The following is a 26,021-nucleotide window of genomic DNA, read 5'->3' as shown; positions in this document are numbered from 1 at the left end:
ACCGCCGACGCCTCACCTGGGCTCGCCTTGCGGGTCCCGCAGACGCGGCCGCTCGCGACCCCAGCCCTGCGCCCCGAGCGCCCTCCCCGCCCGCGCCCGGACTCCAGGCCTGGGAGCCGCTGGAGCGTTTTCACCCCGCTTTGCACACGCTTTCCCCTCTTTTGGAATTAACCCCTCCTTTTGCTGACTCTCAAACTGAGAAGTGTCCCCAGACTGGCACCTCTAAGTTGCCTTACAAACGCCAAATTAAAGTCGTGCACGCAGCTCCAATGAGACAGCAGCGTGATGGCCTGGAAGCGCCTTATCCGCCAGCAGCCGGCGTCGGATGTATTGCTGCCTTTGTGTAGTAAAGCAGCATTAACAAGATTATTTGGATGTTTTATTTTGTTTTTACTCATTGACTGGTATCTTTGAAAATGATTGTCCAGCAGACCCAAAAGTTAGAATTGAAACAAAGATGGAAAACATTAGATGAACGGAAAGCATGTAGTTACGATTTAATCAATTATTAATTATGTGCATTTAGCGTGGGATTAAGTTTAATTCTGAAAGAAAAACCCTTTTTGATAGACATGAACTATTACAGATATGTGGTTGAAGTTTGGTTAACAGGCAAGGAATAATTCTGAGATTAAGATTTTTTAGCTCTTTGAGAACAGGATCATTTTTATTCTCTATGAGCAATTTGACTTTTGGACATTTAGGGAGCAGAGATGTTGTCACCTGTGTGGAACATAAGAAAATAGGGAAAGAACAAAGTCCTTTTTGTTCGTTAGGACAGGACTGCATCCTCCCGTGAGCCTTTCTTGACCTTTTTTCCATGACCCCACCCCACCCCCAATCATATCCGCTCTTAATTTAAATTTTCCTCTCCATTTTCACTCACCCTCCTCCCTACCAGGAGACTGTGAAATTAGTGACACTGCAGGATCTGGTCTCGGTCAATGTTAACTGGGAGTCGAAGATTGAAGATACAATGTCTTCATTCATAAAGAGAAAAAAAATCTCTGTCATATTTTTGAGCTCCAATTTCAAATTCCTAGGACAGAGAATCTGATGGACCCAGCTTGTGTGCATGTTTAGATTGCATAAACTTGTCTGTAGTAACCTACCCAGTGGGTGTGGAGGAAAGAAGCTGGGCCTGGAAAGACACTTGAAAGAGGTCCTTGAAGGAATGAATAGCACGACTTTATTCATTTAAAAAGCCAGAGTCTTCAGCACTAACAACATCAACCAGGAAAACATGAAATATTCTAATCATTCTGCTCATAGGGAAAAAAAAGAAAGGGAGAATTAACTAATATAAATGTTGTAATTAATAAATAATAAAATGACAAAATAACATTTATTTTGAAAAAGAGATTGGTTTTTGAAAACGTACTTAAACAGATATGCTTCTAGGTAGACCATTCAAGTGGATAAAAAGAAAATGAAGTCAGCATAATAGTAATACAAAAGAGGAAAGAACCACAGGTTACAAAGGACACAAATAAAGAGAATATTGCATACAATTCTACATCAATAAATCCAAACATCACAAAATAAATAATGAACTTGGAAAATAAGATTTATCAAAATAAATCCAGGAAAGAGTGATGATTCTATAATCCAAATCCCAGGAAGGTAGTTGATGAAGGTTCCGAGAAGCACTGGACAAGTTTTATAAGTAATTGCTTTATCAAGAAACAGGTAAACCCCCATTACATAAGCCATCAGTTTCTGGTTCATAAAAGTTCTTTTGGGCATGTCTGTGGGCTTCTGATTTTTTTTTTTTTTTCCACTGAACTTTTTTGATACAGAAAAGTTATTTCTTGCATAAATATTATTAACCTGTAACAAGCTTATTATTTTTCAACAAATAAGTGCTTCTGCATTTAATTACTAACATAGGAAAAACTAATAGATAAAACAAAAGCTCGTTAGCATCGCAAGACGGGTAATTTTGGAAACTGCTGCTCTAGACCAGGGCCTGGCAAACTCCGGCCTGTGAGCCAGATCCCGCCACTGTCCGTTTTTGCACATCGCTGTATTGGCACGTCTGCAGTCTGCTGCTTTCCCACCGCTCGGCAAAGCAGGGGAGCTGCCAGGGACGTGGGCCCAGAGCCCGAACTCTCACAGGCGACAAAGTCTGCTGACTCAGGACTGCCCTGTCCCTCACCAAGCGCAACAGAAAAGGGCCCAACCTCACCAACTCTCTTTGCTGAGGATGCCAGGCCATCACTGTACCTAGCCAAGTGTCCCCCCGTGACCAGAGGGGTTGAGCCCCGTGACTCTCCTCCACCCAGCCCCCAGGAGGCATCACTGAACAGCTTCAGTTCCACACCAACCCGCACACACACACGTACTGCCTGACGGGGAACGCGCCCCCGACGGTGGGCCCCACACCCTGCCCCTAGCACCGAGGCCAGGATCCCGTCAAACCAGCACATCCAACCCCACCGAGGAGCCGAGGGGCTCCTGCTGGGAGTCTGGGGTCCAGGGAGGCCCCTCCACGTCCCCTCTGGCCCCACCTGCGGCCCAGGGCCTCTCCCCACTGCTGGGCCTCCAGTCTGCCCTGAGTCCAACCGTCTCTGCCCGCCTGCTTTAGCCCAGTGGGCTAAGGGATCCCTTCCATGGCCAGGCTCTGGCCTCCAGAGACCAGCTGGCACCGCCTAAAACCGCTCTGGGGGCCAGACCCCTGGGTTGTGGGCTTCTGATTTGAAGAGTACACTATCATATTGTGGAGTTGATTTTCTCACTAAGAAATATAGTTTATACAGCTCCCTGTGAGAAGAGAGTTAACACAGCCGGTGCAGATACTTACTCCTGGCATCTCTCCTGGGGAGCCTGGAACCATGATTCATCGTGGCCAAATCCTAGAAATAGGCCCTCAAAAGCTTCTTTATATCAGTCATTGATGGTTCTGTGTTTGCCCCGGGAACAATGGACACGCCGCAGCAACTTGTCAGGGTTGCTTCGCACAAACATCAAGATTGGTGATGAGCACCTCATTCACAGATGGGGTCCTAAGATTAGGTGACCAAGACTGGTCACAGCACGATGTGCCTACGTGTCCAGCCCACCACGTGATGGCAGACCTGAGACCCAAGCGGGCTTCCCTGACCAGCTCTCTCACTCCTGCACCCGGGGTGGGAGTGCTGCTAGAAAGAAAGCACGTCTATCTGTGCAACCCAGATGGTGAAGGACTCAGAAGCTGTGCCCGTCTCTCCAGACTCCTCTGATGTTCATCTTTTTCCTGTTATCCTTGCTCTGCATCTCTTCCCTGGAATAAAGCCCACCATGAGTGTGACCTCTTCCTGTCCCAGGAGTCCTTATAGCCAATTAGCAAACATGTGGGTGGTCTTAAGACTCCTAAAACACAACCCAATACACACACACACACACACACACACACACACGGAAATTAAATGAAAAGTTCAAGGAACCCTTATTTTGAAGTGCTTTGATATTCCATTTTATTTATTTAAATACACACACTCACACACACAATTACAACTCTGTAAATTAGTGAAATGGCACTCATTGGATGAATTAAATTACAACAAGTAAATGAGTGAACAGGAAAGACAAAGAGTTAAAGAAGATATTTGCAAAACATATAACTAAGAAAGTACGTCTATACAATGAATTCTTACAAATCAATCATAAAAATGCAGAAAATCCAATACAAAAAGGGGCAAGGGATTTGAATAGGCACATCACAAACGAGAATATCCAAATAGCTAATAAATATATAAAAAAGATGCTTAACATCATTAGTCATCAGGAAACTGGAAAGTAAAACCACAAGACACCACTCCACACCCACTGAGATGGCTAAAATTAAACCAGACAAAGCAAACATCTTATGTTGACAATACCAAGTGAGAAGAAAGATGTGGAACAATTGGAGCAACACATATTATTCTGGTTGGCGTGTAAATTGGGCCAGCACTCTGGAAAACTCTATGGAGTTATGTTCTAAAGGGGAGTATATATGTATATTTTTTATGAACCAGTGATCCCGTTGCTGGGTGTATACCCAACACAGATGCATACTTATGTTGACCAAAAGACATGTACAAGAAAATTCATAACGTAATAGCAAAATAGTCCAAATGCTCATTATAACTGAACGATTAAATGGATTGTGGTATGTTCCAGCAATAAAATCCTAGATGGCTATGAAAATGAACGAAGTACTGGTAGACGCTACAAAATGGATAAATCTACAAATATAACATTGAGTGAAAGAAGCTATACAGAAAACAGTACATAAGGTGTGATTATATCCACAGGAACTTCAAAAACAGGCAAACCTAGAGGATGGTTTTAGAAAACAGGACATGGTTATCTTTGGGGCAGAGGTAGGGTTTAGGGCCTGGGGGAAGGTACTGGACACGTGAAGGTCTGAGCAAAGTTCTATTTCTTGATCAAGATGGTTGTTACACATGTGTGCTCATTCGGTCCAAAATTTGTTCTGCTGTATGTGTATGAATTGTGCACTTTTCTTTATGCACAAGATGCTTCAGGAAAAGACTTACCAAAGCAATAATATGAAGATTGCAAGTAACTGAACCGATTCTACAATCTGCTAATGTGTGGCAGCCGCTGTTTGATGTTACTGCAGGATGGTCCACATCAGGGAGCAGGGAGTACCCTGGGGATGTACAAGTCTTTAAAGAAAAAAGTCCCTGGCTAATGAAAAATGGTAGTGACATTTGGCTGTTACCTGGCTGCATTTAGATGTCTTTAGAGATGGCTGACTCCCGAGAGGTAGAGAGCAAGAAGGGGCTGCCTTGACCTCCCTCCAGCCCACACCCATCTTGAGCAGTTGGGAGAAGAAATCCCTCCCTGGCCTTTGTCAGCCATGACTTTGAATTAGAAAGTCTACTTCTCTTGAGCCTTTTACTCTTGGATGCGTGGAGAAAGACAGGTTTTGAGTGAATAAGCATATGTTCAAAGGATATCAAAGTGACGTTGACTTTTGTGAGCTCTTTGCCAGAAGGGACTTGGACTTATTTATTTTATTTATATTTTATTCATATTTATTAATATTTTATCTGATACATAGGAGCTTCGCAATAAACCATTGTTGAGGAAAAGAAGAAAGGAGGGAAAGAAAGAATCCCTGAATGAATGAGTGAATAAGTGAATGAATAAACGAATGAATGAATATAAAAGAAACGGGCCTGGATAGAACAGACTTCAGAAGTAATAATAAAATAATGTGATAGTAATTATCAATTACTGAGCAGTATTGCAAGTGTTTAAGTCCTGGTTCAAATCCTCACTCCCTGTGTGACATAAGTTTCCCCAGCTGTAAAATAAGTTAGGGCCTGCAAAATATAGCCCAGTGCCTGGTACATAATGTTATATACATGCTAGATATTTCTAATTGATTATGTCGAGCTCTACTTTCAGTGCTTAATAAACTTCATGTCATTTAACCCTTAAAATGCCCTGGGTGAAATAGACATTAAAACCCATATTTCCCAGGTGTGTTAGCAAAATCAGACAGGTAAAGAAAGTTACCCCGAATTAAACAATACAGGCTGAACTAAGATTCAAACCTTAAAATGTTTGGCTTCGAAAGTCTGTGTGGTTACCCTTTATGACATATTTGTCATAATCAAATTTGATATTTGATTTGAAATGGAAACTGATTTGGTTTTCATTTCTTCATACACATGTGATCTAGAAAAAAAAAAAAAGTATTTCTTAATTGAGCCAGGCCATGGTAAGGTTTTAAAATACTTTTGACTAAGATTTCAAGAACTTGCATCATATTTGTAATTGCAGGCTTGGCAATCATTAAGCATACACTGGCTATTTTGCTGAATTTGCTTTCAGTTTCCTTCTCAGTGAAATGAAAGTCATCTTTGTTTCTGTTCAAAATGTAACACGAGTAGAATAACAAAAGCTGACCCTAACTGAATGATTTTCCAGGCACTGTTTTAAGTGATTCACATAAATTAGAATTTTCACCCTTCACAAATATCCCTTGAGATACCTGGTCTTACAGATGGGAATTGAAGATCCAGAGAAATAAAGTGACTTAGTCACCTAGCTAGTAAGTGACAAGCTAGGCTTGTGGTTTCATAAACTTAACCACTAGGACTACCCCAACTTCCTCCAAGTCTCATGAAAACATAAAACCACACACTCAAGATCAAACCCAATTCCCATTAAAGAGGGCTACAGGAAAGAAAATTTCAGTACAAAGTTCAACACTTTCTAGGAAAACTGTGAAAACAGATAAATAAAAAACCACAGTAATTCTTGCCAACTAAGAAGAATCTTGGTTATTAGAGAAATGCAGATCAAAACTACAGTGAGGTACCACCTCACACGAGTCAGAATGGCCATCATCACAAAGTCTACAAATAATAAGTGCTGGAGAGGGTGTGGAGAAAAGGGAACCCTCCTGCACTGTTGGTGGGAATGTAAATTGATACAGCCACTATGGAGAACAGTATGGAGGTTCCTTAAAAAAACTAGAGTATAGAACGTGCATATTATATACTGAATGTTGTGTAAACTTTATATATATTCGTACTTACTTGTACTTGCATAAAGAAACACTGGATGGTGTAGCCACTATGGAAAACAGTATGTAGGTTCCTCAAAAAACTAAAAATAGATATGATCTAGCATATGACCATATGATCTAGCAATTCCACTCCTGGACATATATCCGGAGAAAACCCTAATTCAGAAAGACACATGCACCCCAATGTTCACAACAGCACTATTTACAAGAGCCAAGACATGGAAGCAACCTAAATGTCCATCGACAGATGAAGGGAAAAAGGAGGGGTGTGGGATGAATTGGGAGATTGGGATTGACATATATACACTACTGATACTATGTATAAAATAGATAACTAATGAGAACCTACTGTACAGCACAGGGAACTCTACTCAGTGCTCTGTGATGACCTAAATGGAAAGGAAATCCAAAACAGAGGGGCTATATGTATACATACAGCTGATTCACCTAGCTGTACAGTAGAAACTAACACAACATTGTAAAGCAACTATACTCCAATAAAATTTTTAAAAGATAAATGAAGAATAATATAAATAAATGAATTTCTAAGACACACAAAAAAGATGTGGTATATACATACAATGGAATACTACTCAGCCATAAAAAAGAATGAAATAATGCCATTTGCAGCAACATGGATGGACCTATATATTATCATACTAAGTGAAATAACTCAGACAGAGAAAGATAAATATCATATGATATCACTTATATGTATAATCTAAAATATGATACAAATGAACTTATTTACAAAACAGAAATAGACTCACAGACATAGAAGAAGAAACTTATGGTTTTCAAAGGGGGAAAGGCAGGGAGGGTTAAATTGGAGTTTGGGATTAACAAATACTCACTACTATATATAAAATAGACAATCAACAAGGATCTACTGTATAGCACAGGGAACTATATTCAATATCTTGTAATAACCTATAATGGAAAAGAATCTGAAAAAGAGCAGATAGATATGTATAAGTGAATCACTTTGCGGACACCTAAAACTAACACCACGTTGTAAATCAGCTAGACTTCAATTTTTAAAAAAAGGAAGCATCTTAGAAAAGCATCTGATTTTCCTATCGTCTATTAAAAATGGTATAGAAATGCATAGACATGCAGGGAAATATAATGTCTAAATTTTAACATGTAAAAATGTATACATTAAGATAAATTACTAAAGAAAGATCCAGGCATCAGCGTCATTACGTGCCCATGCGTTTTGGCTGTGATCTGAAAGGGGATGCTGAGGTTCATGCAGTAGGGTCTCATCCTCCAAGAGTCATTCATTATTTTCGCTATCTGGCTCTCCTAACAAACTCTTGCTGAGTGCCCCCGGTGAAGGCTGCTGGAGTAGAAGCTTCTACATCTTATGTCATGCACGAGCAATACAACAGCTACAGAGGTGGCTACGTCTCTCTCTAGTTCTACTGCTATCTGCTAGATCGAGACAGAGATTAGAGATCAGTATCTTCTCCATCTGTATCCAGTTAGGAGGCTATTATTTATACCCCTATTATTTATAGACAGAGGGGAAGCAGCGGGGCAGAGGAAAGCAGATGTCAGCCCTAGTTCTGAGCCTTCAGTCTTGGCCCTGTTCCAACTTTCATTTTCACGAAAAGAGAAATCGAAACTTGTGCTCAGCTGAGAGTTAGTCAAGGAAGGCGTGTCCCTCCTCCCCGTGTGACAGGTTGCCGGGCGCATATAAAGTGAGGCTGCAGCTGCAGGGCTGCCTCAGGGCACCTGGCCACCATGTGGATGCTGGTACCCGTGTCATTTACTCTCAAGCTGCTGAGCGCCTTCCTGCAGCCCCTGGGCTCCCTGTGGAGCAGTCTGGGGGCCCTGTTCCCCAGGCTCAGGGCAGCATTCTGGCTGGCAGGGGGCAAGAAGAGCCAGCAGCAGCGGGGCAGGAGAAAACCAAGGGAGACCAGCAGGGAAGACGAAGAGGACCGCGATCTGCCCATCACCCCCACCAGCGTTAACTATCACTTCACCCGCCAGTGCAATTACAAGTGTGGCTTCTGCTTCCACACGGCCAAAACGTCCTTCGTGCTGCCGCTGGCAGAGGCCAAGAGAGGCTTGCTGCTGCTGAAGGAAGCGGGTGAGTCCGGACCCAGAACGAGGTCAGGGCCTCAGCTGGCACGTGGCCGGCTGAGAGGAGGGGGCTGGCAGCGCGCATGGGCTGGACGGTTCCCCCAGAGCCTTAGCGGTTCCCACCTTAGCGGTTCTGGGGGATGCCCTCCCGCCAGAGGATGTGGAGGTGAATTTGGGGATGGGTGTCTAGGCCTTCCCAACCCGCAGAGTCGGCTGGCCTGGGGGTAAGTGGAGCAAACCCAGCCTCCTGCCGCTGCTAAGCGAGCCGGGCCTGCACCTGCCGGGTCCCTGTCCGCCCAGCCCGCGGAACGAGGCAGGTCGGGAAGGTCGTGCTGCGCTGAGTCTGTCCGAAGCACTTGGGGTTTCCCAGAAACAGTTAATGAGGAAGGTTGCAAACAAATACAAACACTTTGACTTAAGAAACCCAATAGTTGAATCTTTTATTTTGGATTATTTACGTGTTCTTACTATGAAACTTTAGAGAAACTATTTACAACTCCAATAAGGCAATGACTTTGCCCTGGAGACTTTCTCACTCAGTGTCACCACGTCAGTAACTCGAAGGCATCTCAGAGAGACCCCAGCCTGTCCAGTTCTAAGGTGACATCTTCCGCTCCAGATCTGTCCTCCTTCTCTCCTTGTCCTCCTGTCTTCCCTAGAGCAACTTCAGCTACATGGCCAACTTTTTTCTCAACTTGCTTACTTTTTTTACAGACGTGTAACATGCATTTGCACAGACCTGCACACACCCAGGTAAACAGCACACAAATCTAGACAGAAAACAGCAGGGCACCCAAAGCGCATGCTCCCTTCAGCCCCTGCCCTTCCCGCCCAGGACAACCACTAGCTCTTATTCTAACACACGCACTAGTTTTGCCGGATTTTGTGCTTGATGCGGTGAGATCGTAGGCTTGCACTTTATTGGATCTGACTTATTTTGCTTTCCATACGCCTGTCCAGTCATCCACAGCTCATCCAATGCCTGACCCGCCTTGCCGTTCCCAGTGGGGTCTGGTTCAGGGTCTCATTATTTCTCACCAGGACTGCTGCAATTCATCTCATTGTCGCTGGGTTCCCTCTGAAAGCGCGTTATCTTACTAAAATATATATTTTGATGGCTAGCTCCCGCACTTAGCTCTCTTGCGTGGCTTCCAAGCCCGAACTTGTCAGCACAGGCTTCAAGCTCAGTGTTGCCATCCTTCACCCCGCTTCCTGGAGGGCCCCAAGCTCTGGACACATAAGGTGACACAGTTCTCCCCCAACACCTGCATCGTGGAGCCTGTGATTGCACTGTTCTCTCTTCCTGGAATGCCTGTCACCTCAGTCTCTGTTGGTGAGCTTTCAAAACTCCTTAGAATTATTCCTGGTCCTCGTCATGCAGAACGAATGCCCTCTCGCCTTCCTTTGTGATCCCATGGCATTTGTTACAAATGCATATATTATAGCATGTTTTATTTACTTTATTTTTTTAAATTGAATGAAAGATTCTTTAAATCCTATAATGCTTTGCAGTTTTCAAAAGTTTCACACACATGATTTCATATAATCCTAATTATAACCCTTTTTCTCCCTAGCCCTATCTTGCCCCTCCCCCCTTCCCTCTCCCCACTGGTAACCACTAGTTTGTTCTCTATATCTGTGAGTTTGATTCTTTTTTGTTTTATTCACTAGTTTGTTGTATTATTTTAGATTCCACACACAAATGATATTATACAATATTTGTCTGACTTATTTCACTTAGCCTAATGCCCTCCAAGTCCATCCATGTTGCTGCAAACGGCAAAATTTCATTCTTTTTTATGGCTGAGTAGTATTCCTTTGTGTATATATACCACATCTTCTTTATCCATTCATCTGTTGATGGACACTTTTAAAAAAATGTAAAAGCTTTTGCACAGCAAAGGAAACCATTGGCAAAATGAAAAGACAACCTATTGAGTGGGAGAAGATATTTGCAAATGATATGACCGATAGAGGGTTAATAGCCAACATACATAGACAGCTGAGACAACTGAATATCAAAAAACAAACAACCCTGTTAAAAAATGGGCAGAACTGAATAGAAATTTTCCAAAGAGGAAATGCAGATGGCCAACGGGCACTTGAAAAGATGCTCAACACCACTAATCATCCGGGAAATGCAAATCAAAACCACAATGAGGTATCACTTCACACCAGTCAGAATGGCCATCATCAAAAAGACCACAAATAACAAATGCTGGAGAAGGTGTGGAGACAAGGGAACCCTCGTACACTGTTGGTGGGAATGTAACTTGGTACAGACACTGTGGAGAACAGTATGGAGGTTCCTTAAAAAACTAAAAATAGAATTACCATATGACCCAACAATTCCACTTCTGGATATATATCAGAAAGAAGTAAAAACACTAATTTGAAGAGATGCATGCACCCCAATGTTCATAGCAGCATTATTTACATTGCCAAGCATTATTTACATTACATTACATGGAAGCAACCTAAGTGCCTATTGTAGCATATTTAAAATTGTGCTCTTGTGTTTTGTTTTGTTGTTTTGTTTTTAATATCTGGGTCCCCAAAGAGTTTGAGTTCCAAGGTTGAAACCTAGCATTCTGCTTATCTTTCTGCCTAACAAAATATCTAGAAGGTAATAGGAATCTAATGAGTGTTTTTGAATGGATGAATTAGTGCATGAATGAACAAATGAAGGTAGGTCTGGGGTTATGGAACCAACTTAGACTCTTGATTCACAAGGCCAGGGTTTGAGTTCCTGCTCCAGCACTTAAACAATGTGTCAAGACATTTAACTTTCTGAATATCAGTTTAATATTCTTTAAAATAGAGACAATAATGATAACTCATATATCAACCTTAAAAAGTTGTTACAAGGCACAAATAGATGCTCATATGTTTTTTAATAGAGTATAAACTATTACAGTTATAATTAATACTTTTATATCATGACCTCTCAGTTTTAAGTAAATAAAACCAAAGTTAGTTAAAATGGTTAAGGTATAGTATGGGTGATGTGTCCTGTAAGTAAGATTTCTGGCAAATAGAGGAAAATCTATTTTGGTAACTATTGAAATTTTAAATTTATTTTTAAATTTAAACAATAAATGTACATTACATTTAAAATTAAAATTACTGCTCTGGCTGAAGATGCTTCTAAAATATATTATTTACTTCTTTGGCTTTTTTTTTTTTTTTTTTTTTTTTTTGGCTGAGTTGGTCTTTGTTGCTGCGCGCGGGCTTTCTCTAGTTGCAGCGAGGGGGGCTGCTCTTCGTTGCGGTGCTCGGGCTTCTCATTGCGGTGGCTTCTCTTGTTGCGGGGCACAGGCTCTAGGCACGCAGGCTTCAGTAGTTGTGGCTCACGGGCTCAGTTGCTCCGCGGCATGTGGGATCTTCCCAGACCAGGACTCGAACCCATGTCCCCTGAACTGGCAGGTAGATTCTTAACCACTGCGTCACCAGGGAAGCCCACTTCTTTGGCTTTTAAACAGAGCAGACTGAATAGAACTCAACCGTTATGAGCATCAGCTATTGATCTGTGCTGTGACAGGATGGCTTGAATGTTGGCACCATTGTGAATTAATTGCTCCTCATCTAAGCTCTTAACAACATCTCTACATCCTGTTCCTTCAGTTTTCTCATTCTTTCATCCCCTCTAACCTGCTCCTCAAACTCATCACGGGCTACACCACAGGCCAATACGCTGTTTCACTTTCTCTAGTTATCTGCCCCTATTTAACCACACTTTTAGGGAATCGTATTTTTATTGGATAATAATGCTCATCATACAAGCCACCTCCTAGCATGTTAGCTTATAAACAGTGAGGTGCTATAATTTACCACTGCCCCATTGTAGAAACATCTGAGAGTAAAAGAGGGTGCTAGAAAAAACTAACTGATGAGATTTGGTCCTCCATAAACCGGGACTGTCCTGGGAAAGCTAGGATGGAGGGCGACCTGCACACTCAGAAAGATCAAAGGCTTTGGAGCTTGGGCGCTCGTCCTAGCTCCAGTTTTCTCTCATCTCATTCCATTACATTGAGAAAATACTACTTTTGCCATTAAAATAATAATGGATGTTGGTGAAGTGGAAAAATAGAAGGAAAAGCCATACTCTCTGTCTGTCCCAGGTATGGAAAAGATCAACTTCTCCGGCGGAGAGCCATTCATCCATGACCGGGGCGAATACCTTGGCCAGCTGGTGAAGTTCTGCAAACGGGAGCTGCAACTGCCCAGCGTGAGCGTAGTAAGCAACGGGAGCCTGATCCGGGAGAGGTGGTTCCAGAACTACGGTGAGAGCCTCGCCTGGCACGTGACTGCTGCCTCTGTCGTTGTCTGTTACTGTATTTGCTTCCATCCCGGGCTTTTGGCCAGGCCTGCTGGGGATCCAAAGGGAGGAAGAAACAAGTGGGCTTATTCTAATCTCTTTTCAAGCTGGTAGAGCTCTAAGTAAACCAGTATGGCAAGGCAGATAACAGAACAGACTAGCCCCAGAACTCTTCCGTACATTATCAGTGCAGCTAGTTTTAGCTGAGCCGCTAGTGGGGAAAATTAACACAGTGTACAGTTTTGCAAGCCCTGACCTTATTGTTTGCTATTCGTGTTTAATTTTTAAAGTATTTTCGGAAATAACTCTATTTCAGTAGTCTCGTGTACAAATTAAGGGATTAGACTAAAACAGTCGTTCTCACCTTTGGCTGCATATTTGGCTACTGAGGAACTTCATAAAATATCTGTACTGGGACTGGACTCCAGACTAATTGTATCAGAGCCTCGTGGTATGTGGACAGGCCAACTTGGGGCGCTCCAAGGGATTCCACTATACAGCCCAGGGTTACAAATCCCTGGTCCCAAGACTGGGAAGCTAAGTTTTACGTAGATGTTAATATTCATAGAGCAGTACCTGGAATTTAGGAGGCACTTGAAAAATGTTAGCTATTATTACTGCTATCATTTTGGGAGACAGTTCTAACTGAACTCTTAGAGTAAAATGTTCCGTGCTTTGCTTTGTGTGAGTTGTTTGAGCCTTGAAATCATCCGAAGGGTAGTTGCATTTGCGATCTGTTGAGGACATTCACAGGAGATCTCTGACGAAATCCTCCTTCCAAGGTGATGAAGAAATGGATGCGGATCTACAGGGTGTGGATGTGGGTAGAACAGCCCACCTGAGGAAGGTTAACAGGAAGACCACAGGGCGATGAGTCAACATCAAAATGACCGTGAAGGGAGTCACTCAGTGAAAGAGGGGGTCAGAAGTTCAAAAGTAAGCTTTGGGAACCAGATTCAGAGACATAAGACAGGGTTAGGGAGCTGTGTGATCAGAGAAGAACTGGTTGGATTTGCTGTCTGTGTCCCCAGGGCAGCTCGCTCCCTCCAGGATGGGCTCCACATGCTGTCAGTATGGTGTAAAGAGTAGGGACCAGAAGGATTGCTGCACCTTTGGGCCAAAAGCTCAAACGTTGTATGGGAGAGGTGGTGCAAGTTAGTGAATTTGGAAGTGCGTGAGAAAAAGGATCATTAGTGGTAGGGAGACAAAAAGAAAGTGTAAGGACTATTAATAGTGGACACGTGGACAGACAATTATGAACGTCCGTTGATCTTTGTCCTATATGGGAGTTCAAGGTTAATGTCGCCATATGCTCAAATTATTAAAGATACATCGTAAATCTACATTCTATGTTAAATCTACCCCCCCAGAAATATTTGCAAACAGTTTGAAATATTTTTAGATGTCTGGAGGAACAAACAAAATGTTTATGTCTACCTATGTGGTCGATAAGGCTCCAATTCTCCATCTCTGGCTTAAAGGCCTGTGTCTGCTTCCTTGGATGGAAAAGCCTAATGGTGATGGTTTTCCCTCAGGGGAATATCTGGACATCCTCGCCATCTCCTGCGACAGCTTTGACGAGCAGGTCAATGTCCTTATTGGCCGTGGTCAAGGAAACAAGAACCACGTGGAAAATCTCCAAAAACTGAGGACGTGGTGCAAGAATTACAGAGTGGCCTTCAAGATAAATTCCGTCATCAATCGATTCAACGTGGACGAGGACATGAAGGAACAGATTAAAGCCCTGAACCCCATCCGCTGGAAGGTATGCGCCGTGTCGCTTTTGCGGCTTGTAATTAAGAGAATGGTCAGGAGAGACTTGCTTCAGCAAAACCAGAAATGATAGGGATACAGAGAACTATGGACTCAGAGAGCCAGTTGGGAAAGCAGGCCCTTGGTCCTTCTTTCAGCTCTGCTAAACGTTAACTGCTCACATTCTCTTTGCCTCAATTTCCCCCTTATAACTGATTTCCTTCTGGGAAATTGTGAAAGTAAATATAAAAGAATATGAGAAGTGCTTGGAGATATTCTGAAGAATCTGTTCATAGGAAGTCTAACTCGTATGTGTTTATTAAAATAATAAGACTGATTTGTCTTAAAAACTCTTGGCTTATTTATAAATGGGTATATGTTCTTCATAAATTCTGTTAGTTCATTTTTCTTTTTTTTTTAACATCTTTATTGGAGTATAATTGCTTTACAATGGTGTGTTAGTTTCTGCTTTATAACAAAGTGAATCAGTTATACATATACATATGTTCCCATATCTCTTCCCTCTTGAGTCTCCCTCCCACCCTCCCTAGCCCACCCCTTAGATGGTCACAAAGCACCGAGCTGATCTCCCTGTGCTATGCGGCTGCTTCCCACTAGCTATCTATTTTAACTTTGGTAGTGTATATATGTCCATGCCAGTCTCTCACTTCGTCCCAGCTTACCCTTCCCCCTCCCCGTGTCCTCAAGTTCATTCTCTATGTCTGCGTCTTTATTCCTGTCCTGCCTCTAGGTTCTTCATAACCATTTTTTTTTTTTAGATTCCATATATATGTGTTAGCATACAGTATTTGTTTTTCTCTTTCTGTTAGTTTATTTTTCATAGAATTATTAGAAGCTATTGGGAGAAAGGCCATCCCCAAGTGGTGGCAAAATTCATTCCCAAGATTCATTCACCCAGATGTGTGCTTTAGGACTTAGCCCCACTATCAGCTACTAAAAAGTCTAAGGTTCAAATACACGTAAGCCAGTTCAAAATGACTTACAGCACCCACCATGCACAGATGCTTACAAAGAATTATATAAACTGAAGGTTTCTGCCCCTGGCTGTTCTTCAGAATGATCTCAGGGAACTGTTTCAAATCAGCTTCTTGGGCCTCATCCTATACCCACTATCCTGAAACAGATTAGCAGGAGGGTTTGTGTGAATATGTATTCTTAACAAGCTGCCCTGATGATTGCTATGCAGGTATCCAAAGTCTGTGCCTGAACCCCAGACTAATGCAACTAAAGATAAGACGTAGAATTCAATTCTAGCAAGTAAAAGAGTTAAAGAAAACTCTTGTAATATAAAGCTATGTGTGCTGGGATAATGTGGCAGGGTGAAACAGGCAAGGTTTATTTCTGCCAAAGAGCCAGGAAGACTTCGTGTAGGAGGAGGTATTTGGCTCCTGCTCGGACAGAGGGACAGAATTTCCACAGGTAGAGAAGACCTAGGGAAGGAATTCCTGTCTAGATGCCAAGAAAACCTTTCCTATCAAAGCTGCCTGGGAAGTGCTGTTAATCCCACGTTAGCATTCAGAGAAGGGTTGTGGAGATGGGAAAGGGATTAAGGTATTATTTTCCTGAGGTTATCCTGTAACATGTGGAAGTGGGTTATGGGAAACAAGAAATGTTTCTTACTTTAAAAAGTTTTAATTTGTATGTTGAACTTGATGTTTGGTTACATATGTAAGTAAGCTGGAATATCAGCCACTCTCCCAGGTCCAGGAGGAACTGAAAACAGCTACAGAAACAGGGGTGATGGGAGGACCCCAGGCTATGACCCACTGTGTGGAGACATCAGAGGAGAGCCAGAGGGCTAAGCTCCAAGCTCTTAGATTTCCCTTCTAGAGCCCCCTGCCAGTCCGCACTCATGTACTATTCTTATATATTATATATACGTTTTATATATATATTTTTCTCATAGCTTTGGTTTGCTCATGGCTCCTTGTCACTTCTTCTCTATCTCTTTTCTCCAATCTTTCGACTCCTACCCTGGCTTCCACTTACCTGATTCACTCCAGAATTGCCTTTTCAAAATTCCGACTTTTTTTGGAGAGAGAGGATTAGCTGCTGTCCTCTTAGAAAACAGTTTTCGCATCAGATCACTGAGGTCTGCAGGATGCAAATTGATGTAAACCTGGATCAGGTGTCAACTGTTATACAATCGCTCAAGTGGGTCAGAACCTGGTCCCCCAGACGGCCTCCTCCGCAGGAGGCCCTGGGCTTGCAGGCAACCATTATTTTGTAGTCTGAAAATATTAGGTTATAAGACTAGATCAAATGTAATCTAGACCAGTTTTTAAAAATTTATATTTTGGGAATGTTTGGGCTTCTAGTACCATATCCCTAAATTTCAGGGCATGTTCTCATTTCCCCAGAGCAGTGTCTTTCTAGAATGTTCCCTAGTTGGAGGAGTCTTCTTTGCTCAGGAGGGGTTCAGGGAGAAATGAGATTTGGGGACAAAAGAGATGGAAAGCTCTTCACAAAGCCAACACCACACTTGTGTTTCAGGTCTTCCAGTGTCTCATAATCGAGGGTGAGAATTCTGGAGAAGATGCTCTGAGAGAAGCAGGACCGTTCGTGATAAGTGATGAAGAGTTTGAAGCCTTCTTGGACCGCCACAAAGACGTGCCCTGCCTGGTGCCCGAATCTAATCAGAAGGTTGTATGAAGCAAACGTTGTTTTCTTCCCCATCACACATTTAGCTCCAAACAGGAAAGCGTCTCCACCAAGGGCCGCACACACTGTGGCTTTGGAGGGTTTGCGTGGGGAGATGGGAGGAGTCTCAGGGCTGAGGTGGAAGGTTCACTAGATCCTTAGGTTTCCAGTGTGAAAAATTGGATCCATCCTGTTAGTCCAAATGTACATATCATGTAGGTTAAACAGTGTCAGCCAAAGCACGTCTGCAGTCTGGAGCTTCCAGGTGTTATCAGAGACAGAGTAAATAATCAGTGTGCTCTCAGAAGCTAAAGAAAAAAAAGAACTTATTCAAAGCTACATTACTGCCGTGTTAGGGAGTAAAAAATTGAAGGTAGCCTGATATTCAACATACAGAGAACAGGTAAACTCATGTTCCCTGCTATGGAATGTTATACTGACTATAGAACCTATTTCAAAGAGTATTAGGGAGCAAGGATAAATTTGCATGGTATGATATTAGGTACAAATGAAGAACTATAGGCAAAATTCATTTGACCTTTAATCCTAATGGGCAAAAAAGGTGTGTATGTACACATCCCATGGTCATCTTGGGATAATGGGATTATCAGTCATTTTTGTTTACCTTGATAACTGTTTGGACTTTAAATTTTTCTAAAATTGGTAGTTTTATTATTTTTAAAGTATTTAAACATCAAAAGCTTTCCCCATCTTCCACCAAAGAATATATATGCAGCGAAATCTCTCCCTCATATGCTTACATCATATTAGAAATTTGAGAACAAGGAGTCATTCCTTATACTTCAGACTTCTGAGTAATGTTGACCAGAGCACGAATAAGGAAATCCCTGAATGGGGTCAGAGCAGCTTTTGAAAAGAAGACGGAGAACAGAGGAGAATACTCATATCTATACACTATTTTGTTTGACTTTTTAAAATTTGTCTTAATTACATAGGTAATGTGAGATCAAAGAAAATGTCATAAATTACTACTTTTTGAGCACTTCACAGAGGCCTCATGAGCCAGAAATATTATCCCCATTTTAGAAACTCTGAGGCTGAGTCATAAGGTTAAGTGACCTCACCTACATGACAGAAAGGGTTAGCTGGCCTCACTCATGTCAGAGGTAAAGTGAGCTGATCTCACCTACATGACAGGCATGGTTTGCTGACCTCATCTGTGTCAGAGGTACAGTTAACTGACCTCATCTATGTCAGAGGTATATTAACTGACATCATCTGTGTCAGAGGTGAAGTTGGCTGACCTCACCTGTGACAGAGGTAGAGTTAGCTGACCTAACCCATGTCAGAGGCAGGGTTAACTCACCTCCCTTAGAGCCCAGCAAGGGACAAACTGGGGTTTGGATAACTCCAAAGCCTGAGAAGCTTACTAGTCAGTTCATTTCAGACTTCACTGTACAGACAAACCCCGAGGCAGGGTCTTGCTAAAATGCAGATTTTGAGTCAGCAGGGTTGGGGAAGTTATTGAGAGGAGGTGACCACTATTTGACCTAGAGCTTTACTTGGGCGATTGAAGGCTCCTAACCCCTCCCCTGTCTTCAGGACGGACACTCCCACGGTGAGACCATCTGGATGGTACATGTGTCTGAACCCAGCTCAGGCTTCTCTATAAACTTTCAAGACTAGCAGAGGGTGCTGAGGTCTTCTCGTCTTGCAGACCACCCAAGACAAGCTTTGTATGTCGGTTCCCTTGCATTGGTGAGGTCAGCTCACTTTACCTCTGACATAGGTGAAGTCAGCGAACCCTGCCTCTCATGTAAGTGAGGTCAGCTATCTATATCTGACAGAGGTGAGGTCGGTTAACGATATCTCGGACATAGGTGAGCTCAGCTAACTTTACCTCTGATGTAGGCGAGGTCAGCTAACCATGCCTCTTATGTAGATGAGGTCGGTGAACTCTGCCTCTGACATAGGTGGGGTCAGCTCACTTTACCTCTGACGTGGGTAAGGTTTCACCCAGGGAACTCCCAAGTTTGCAAACCAGCAAGCAGGTCTGAGGTGCACCCATGATTCGGCATTTTAACCAGCTCCCAGGTGGTGCTGATGCCTGGCCCACCTCCAGACATTCAGGAACAAGGTCCCGAACTGGCCACGCACAGGAGTTGGCAAACTACAGCCCGTGGGACAAACCCAGAATGCAAGCCAAGAATGGTTGGAAAAAAAAATCAAAACAAGAATGACACCTGTGACTCAGGAAAAGTATACGAAATGCAATTTCAAGGTCGATGCGGAAGGTTTCAGTGGAACACAGCCACGCTTGCTCTCTAAGCATTGTCCACAGTGGCTTTTAGTTGTCACAGAGACCGCGTGGTCTATGACGCTGAAAATATTTACTCTCTGGCCCTTTACAGAAAAATGTTTGCAGACTCCTACCTATATGGGGTACGTAGAGAGGGTATACCTTCTTATGAGAGCGTAGGCACACTCTCTATATACCTATAGAAGGCATAACTAGTTACAAATAACATAAGTAATATTACAATCCTCAGATAAGCTCCCAGGTAATAGCATTAAAGGGATTCTGCTTTATTCACTGAAAAGGGGGTCCATCAGAGGCATGGCGGACACAGGGAATATTGAACAATGAAGGACAGGGTTCCCCAGAGTTGGAGGAAATGGGGAAATTAGCCTGGGGGTTTCCCTGTCAGAGGAGCTTTCAGAGTGGCATGTGACCCTTCCAGCATGGGGCAGAAGCCAGCCTGCTAGAATCTGCTGGAATCCGAATGGACACAAACTGATGGCTCGGAGATGTGTGTTAGGTGGGGATGGGGCACTGGCAGATGGTTCACCTTGTAAGGGACGCATCTAAAGACGCTCTAGAGATTTAAGAAATGTGGCCTCCAGGAATAATAAAGCACAAACGCACAAACGCGGTAAGACAGACAGTTGAGCATACATACTGAAAAATATGCTTGAAACTAAATTGGTATGTAATTTCTGCTTTGCAGATGAGAGATTCCTACCTTATTCTGGATGAATATGTGAGTATGTCTAATGCATTATAAAACGATCCCTTACAAATTCATTAAGCAGCAAGGTCAGGGTTGAGTTATAATCAGCATAACCATTTAGCCCATATTCATTCTTTTTGGCCAGCATTTCATATTTTTATTGTCACTGACTAATATTATAGAGCCCTCACTTCGCTGTGTCCGTCTCTGAGCTAAGGGGCTGGGCAGGCATTGGCTTGAATCTGATCCCAGTGTTTGCGCACACCCGCACTTGACGGCCTTTTCCCTGTGGCTATGGATCCGTGGAGGTCGCACGGAGCTGACATCACACAAAGCAGAGTCCTTTGTTATGCCATCTTCAGCTGGGTTCTCTGGTCAAGGGGCACCCAGGGATCTTTGCAGGAAGGACATGTCACACTTGACGTTATTGCCTTTAACACCTCAGATGCTGCCAGCTTGTCCTCTGACAGATAGTTCTTGGCTTTGGGGAGAAGAGGGTACAGTTCCTCTCCAAAAGCCACCAATACCTTCCTACCCCACTGCCTTCCAAAGGAAGAGATACGCCATCATTCTCCAAACTGAACAACAGATCACTTCTCCCTTTCCTTGTCTCTTTTTCTTTTCTTTTTCTGTCCCAGTTCATAAACTTTTGCCAATATTTCTAGCACTGGACAAATAATTCCATTCAAAGATCTGTTTTTAAGAAATGAGCTCCAACAAGAACCATGGCTTTTCCATATTTAAACTGAATTTGGTGTTTCGAGAAATGCTTACTGTGACTTTTGATATTTTATTATTTTCAAGTTAATCAGTGATGATTCACAGTCACTCATTTGTTGTCAATAGGTGCTTTCTTTAAGGAGCAGAGGGGAAAAGGTGGTAACACAAATGTTCAGTTCATGGGTTCAAGGTAGAGAGGAAAAGTCAAACGGAATTTATTTTTGGAGTACCATGACTGGCTGGGGATTTTGACCAATGTTCCTCCACAAACTCTCTGGTTTCTGTACAGTTGGAATAAATAGAGTGGGAACAAAATTTACTTTTGGCAATCTAAGAACATTTTGATTCAACAAGCGTTACTACAAAATGCTGTGTGCCATGGTAGGTCATAGAGGTGTGAAGATCTGGTTCCTGTCTGTAAGATGCTTAATTTAGGATAAAAACCAAGACCCTTAGCAGGGCATGTGCTACTCTTCTTGATGTGGGACCTGCCCGCCTCTGTAGCACCTTTCTTACCATGCTATCTCCCTTTCTTTTTTTTTTGTTCCCAATTAATTAATTAATTAATTAATTTGTTTATTTATTTATGGCTGTGTTGGGTCTTCATTTCTGTGCGAGGGCTTTCTCTATTTGCGGCAAGCGGGGGCCACTCTTCATCGCGGTGCGCGGGCCTCTCACCATCGCGGCCTCTCTTGTTGCGGAGCACAGGCTCCAGACGCGCAGGCTCAGTAGTTGTGGCGCACGGGCCTAGTTGCTCCGTGGCATGTGGGATCTTCCCAGACCAGGACTCGAACCCGTGTCCCCTGCATTGGCAGGCAGATTCTCAACCGCTGTGCCACCAGGGAAGCCCCCTCCCTTTATTAAAAGAAGCTTTTATTTCTATTTACACTTTGTTTTTTTTTATTCCTGCACACACAGTTCTCACTCCAGCAATATCATCTACCTGCAATTTCCCAAACTCACCGTACTGTTTCACGCTTCTGGACTTTTATGATATTGTTCTCTCTAGCTTACAATTTCAAAACATAACTTAGATGGCAACATTTTTTGGAAGCCTTTGCTGATTACCCCTCCCCCCAGTGGAGGGACAGGCATGTGTATATAATTCTGTTTATCATGCCCTTACCTGGTCTCAGGTGTTCACGTGGGTGATGGGAGCTGGTTGAGTACAGAGATGGTGTCCCCAGAGTTCCACGTCCCCAGTGAAGCATCTGGTTCACAGCTCTCCACAAACATCTGTTGAAATGATTGGAACATCAAAAGTCATTTTGAGTTGATCCCCCGAATTGAGTTTTACAGGAAATATCCCAATCTCTGTCATGAATTTCCTAGATGCGCTTCGTGAACTGCAGAAACGGGCGGAAGGATCCTTCCACGTCCATCCTGGATGTTGGCGTAGAAGAAGCTATAAAATTCAGCGGCTTTGATGAAGAGATGTTTCTCAAGCGAGGAGGGAAATACGTATGGAGCAAGGCGGACCTGAAGCTGGACTGGTAAAGCTGAAGACTGAACAACCTTCAGCGCATCTGTGGGGACCGCCCTGGCACTCAGCGCGTGGCTGCCCTGCTTCCCGTGGGCACTGCCAGGGGCCCCAGATTCGATTTTGAGTCGCACGTGGGATCTGATTGCCTGTGGTAACTGAACAGATAAATAACTGGGAAAATTGAAATCCTCAGAACATGCAAGACCATTAACTTTAGTTAATTAGCTTATTATGGATTTAATTTTTGAGCAGTATTTACTGTGACTCCTATATTTCCATTTTGAAGTTATTTTTCCAGTCCTTTCGTTTGATAGTTATTTTCCCATCTGGAAAAATTACAAATGATCTCCCCCGATTATTTCTACTTGCAGTGAGGCTCTTTCCTTTTCGGCCTTTATATCACTGCAATCTTGGACTTTTTACCCAGAAGTTTAGAAATAGTCCATACATGTTTCAAAGAATAAGAAATGATCATCTTACCAGGCTTTGACAAGTACCTAGAAGGAGATAACTCATCTCCCCGGGGCTCTGCATGGCCCTGACCCACGCTGACTATTCCAGGAATGTGAGTGATCTCTGCGGCTCCCCTTTCTCTTCCAAGATTCTTAACAAAACCAAGGTGTGCTTTAAATTTAGTGATGAAGTTTACATGGGGTAAGGGCTTGGGTTGCTGTGTGAATCTGCTGAGTCTGTCAAGCAGCAACATATGAGTTTGTTTGCTTGGTTGTCCCCGTGTCCCTGAAAAGTGACACTTTCCTGGACTGGCATGAACTCATCTGCAAAAGCATCAGGCAAAGGTGGAGCAAAGCGCGTGACGAAGAGTGTAGGGTGCACCAGGATTTTCTGTAAATGAAGCTGTGGCACAATATAATATTTCCCATTTAACTCTGAATCACTTGAAATAAGAATGTAATCTAGGTCAATATAAGATCCAGAGCCTTCCTTTGCTAGGCTAAGAAAGAGCTTGAGGGAAAATGTCACTTGAATTGGGTCAAGGAACAAAATCTTCTCCTCTTGGAAATAACATATGCAGTTTGTTCATGCAACCTAGACAGTATCCCATTTCCTGGGAAATAATAATTTCCTGTCATTGTTTTACAAAAGCAAAATCATGGACAATTTTTTGCTCAAGCAAAGAACTCTTGTAATCCAGCTGCCGTTCCAGTGTTGGCCACTAGGTGGCATTTAAATGTTGCCTGATTCCGTTACGCAGCCATGCAGAAATTCCGCTTCAGAATCTTTTTTCAAGACTTGGTGAATTTGAAACTTTGGTTTATGTGATTTTTTTCCTCAGAAAAGATATTCCTACTTCAAAGTTTAAATCACTGTAATTCAACTGAAATATGTTTGTGTGTCTTCTGCGATAGAATGGTTGTCATGTATTTTCCATTTTATTTTATGTTTTTAAGAAAAAAAAAGAATTAGAAAGTATTTTTCCTCTATGGGTCTTGATAGTATCTAAGCCATGACGACCTTAATATAATCAGATAACCATAAAACAGGGTTTTTGTTTTTTACTTAACATGAGTTTATTTTGCTGACCATTACATTATTCCAAAGGGCACGTATGTGAAAGCACAGAAGACATTGTGTGGTATCCAGTAGATGCTCAATCATTATAATCTGAAACAAAATCTGAATCTGAAACCCAAATCCTCTGAGTTGAAGTGAATTTCTCTAGAGCTGAGGGAAACTGCATTTCTCTTTCCCCAAAGGGAAATATAAAACAAAACACTGCACTTGAGAAGAAAAAAATATATATATATATATACATATATATATATATATATATATGTATATATATAAAGAGAAAAAACAAAAAATAAAATAAAAAATGAACAAAAATCAGAAAAAGAGAAAAACAAATAAGCTATTTTAAACGCACTTTCCAGCTGTTTTTACACCACAACCCCCTTTCTTATGCACTGAGAGAATTTTCAAAGCCTTCATGTTTAAAATAGTCAAATGTTCATTTTTCTTAAGTGGGAGAAGTCAGGACATTTATCATTAGAGTAAAATTCAAGTTTGGATTATATAACATTTTGCTTTATAGTTTCAGTTTTTAAATATGTGTATCAGTTTTGTGAGACAAATTCCTTTTTATTAGGAAAATAAAAGGTAATTGAAGTGAGGTATCTCAATTTAAGTGTTAAAGGCAAGTATTTTGTGGTGCTTTCAATTATTGCTTAGTTTAGCTTGTAAAACTATGAATAGAATTTTGTCTTAAGAAACCTAGAAAGATCAGACATTAGTAACAGCGTACTGGTTTAGAAAGGATGAACCATCTCTGTTATTTAGTGATAAATGCTATGAAAGTTGCCTGTTCTAGGTTTGAAGATGAATGGGATCATTTGGCTGAATCATCTGAAATGTCAGCTCCTATTCTATGACAATCTGGAGTTTGGAGTCTAGTTGTTCGATCAGTAGCGAGAATCATGATACTAAAACAGGCGGACAAATTCTCAATGAGGTTCCATCAGGCAATAATTCATCCCGTAGGCCGCTCTTCTGTTGAAAGGACCGTTTCATTCACTGCGATTAGTTGAAGACTAATCATGCAATAAGATTTTAAGGTTTTTTTCTTGAGTATATTTAGGACATCTTAGTTTTAGGGAAATATATGTACATATGTATATTTTTTCTCCATATATGATGCTCTTGACTACTGGTCTGTTGTAAGATGTTATAATACATTAAAGTATTTTTTGTACACTGCCTTCACTTTCAGTGGGTCAATGTAATGAAGTCTCTCCTTGGTGTGTGTTTAAAGTAATTACATGCTTCTACAAACCACCCTCGCTAAAGGCAAGTACACTTTAAAAACCAAGAAGGTTATCAATAATTAATAAGCACATTTCAACCAACCCACTCGACAATAAGATAGAGCAGAGGTAAGCCCCTGGGGAAAAAACTCCTTGTGTTCTAAAATGAAAGCCAGCCTCTTGGGGGCCCAGTGTCCAAAACTTGATCCCTTCTGAAGGAATGAATTCCTGCAGACAGGCAGCAGGAATAGCACCAGCCCAGGGTACGAGTGGTCGTAGAACCACCATTCTGAGTGTGACCTGGTCAGCAGTCCAAAGGGCAGGCGTCTGGCACCCCGGAGTCCAAGGAGGTGCAGAGCTCCCCCCCAGCACCTGGTTCTGAGCGGTCCACTCAGTCCCCTCACATGCATCAGGCCGGCCCTGCCGCTGCTTCCCCTGTCAGCCTGTTTCTCCCTCCCACCCGCTTCCTGGCTCTGGGAGCCAAGAGTTCCACATCCCTAGCTCCAATGCCCACCTCACATCCTCCAGACGCGGACTGGTCCTCCTCAGACATGCGGCATTTCTCAGACGTGTCCTTGCACTTGATCTCCAGTTACAAGTACTCACTTCTTCAGGAAGGATATGGCCTCACTACCTTTTCCCATTCTGGATACATGCCAACCCTGGGCTCCAGCCCCCAGGACAGAGGTCAAATCCAGGGTCTTGAAGACAGTGAAAGAGACTCAAGGGG

The 26,021-nt window shown here is 42.5% G+C and overlaps 1 protein-coding gene across 1 annotated transcript; it reads left to right on the top strand.

Moving 5' to 3' along the window:
• Positions 1 to 2,340: 2,340 nt before the first annotated feature.
• RSAD2 (radical S-adenosyl methionine domain containing 2) lies at positions 2,341 to 25,241 on the top strand. Its single transcript, XM_082428100.1, has 6 exons — positions 2,341 to 8,630; positions 12,745 to 12,906; positions 14,477 to 14,706; positions 17,208 to 17,357; positions 20,324 to 20,356; positions 22,379 to 25,241. Exons 1-6 carry the CDS (start codon positions 8,282 to 8,284, stop codon positions 22,541 to 22,543), a joined length of 1,089 nt encoding a protein of 362 aa, XP_082284226.1. The 5' UTR covers positions 2,341 to 8,281; the 3' UTR covers positions 22,544 to 25,241.
• Positions 25,242 to 26,021: the final 780 nt, after the last annotated feature.

The sequence above is a fragment of the Balaenoptera physalus genome (genome assembly GCF_965194825.1).
Source record: "Balaenoptera physalus genome assembly, chromosome: 15".
NCBI lineage: Eukaryota > Metazoa > Chordata > Mammalia > Artiodactyla > Balaenopteridae > Balaenoptera > Balaenoptera physalus.
The sequence above is the reverse complement of the archived record's forward strand: the minus strand, read 5'-3'. Positions and strand labels throughout refer to the sequence as shown.

What these genes read in the sequence shown, in the direction of transcription:
- RSAD2 (XM_082428100.1), top strand. Translation starts at nt 8,282, where the DNA reads ATGTGGATGCTGGTACCCGTGTCATTTACTCTCAAGCTGCTGAGCGCC. An exon ending in GCTGCTGCTGAAGGAAGCGG is followed by an intron (nt 8,631 to 12,744) that starts GTGAGTCCGGAC and finishes TGTCTGTCCCAG; the next exon opens with GTATGGAAAAGATCAACTTC. An exon ending in ACCTTATTCTGGATGAATAT is followed by an intron (nt 20,357 to 22,378) that starts GTGAGTATGTCT and finishes TGAATTTCCTAG; the next exon opens with ATGCGCTTCGTGAACTGCAG.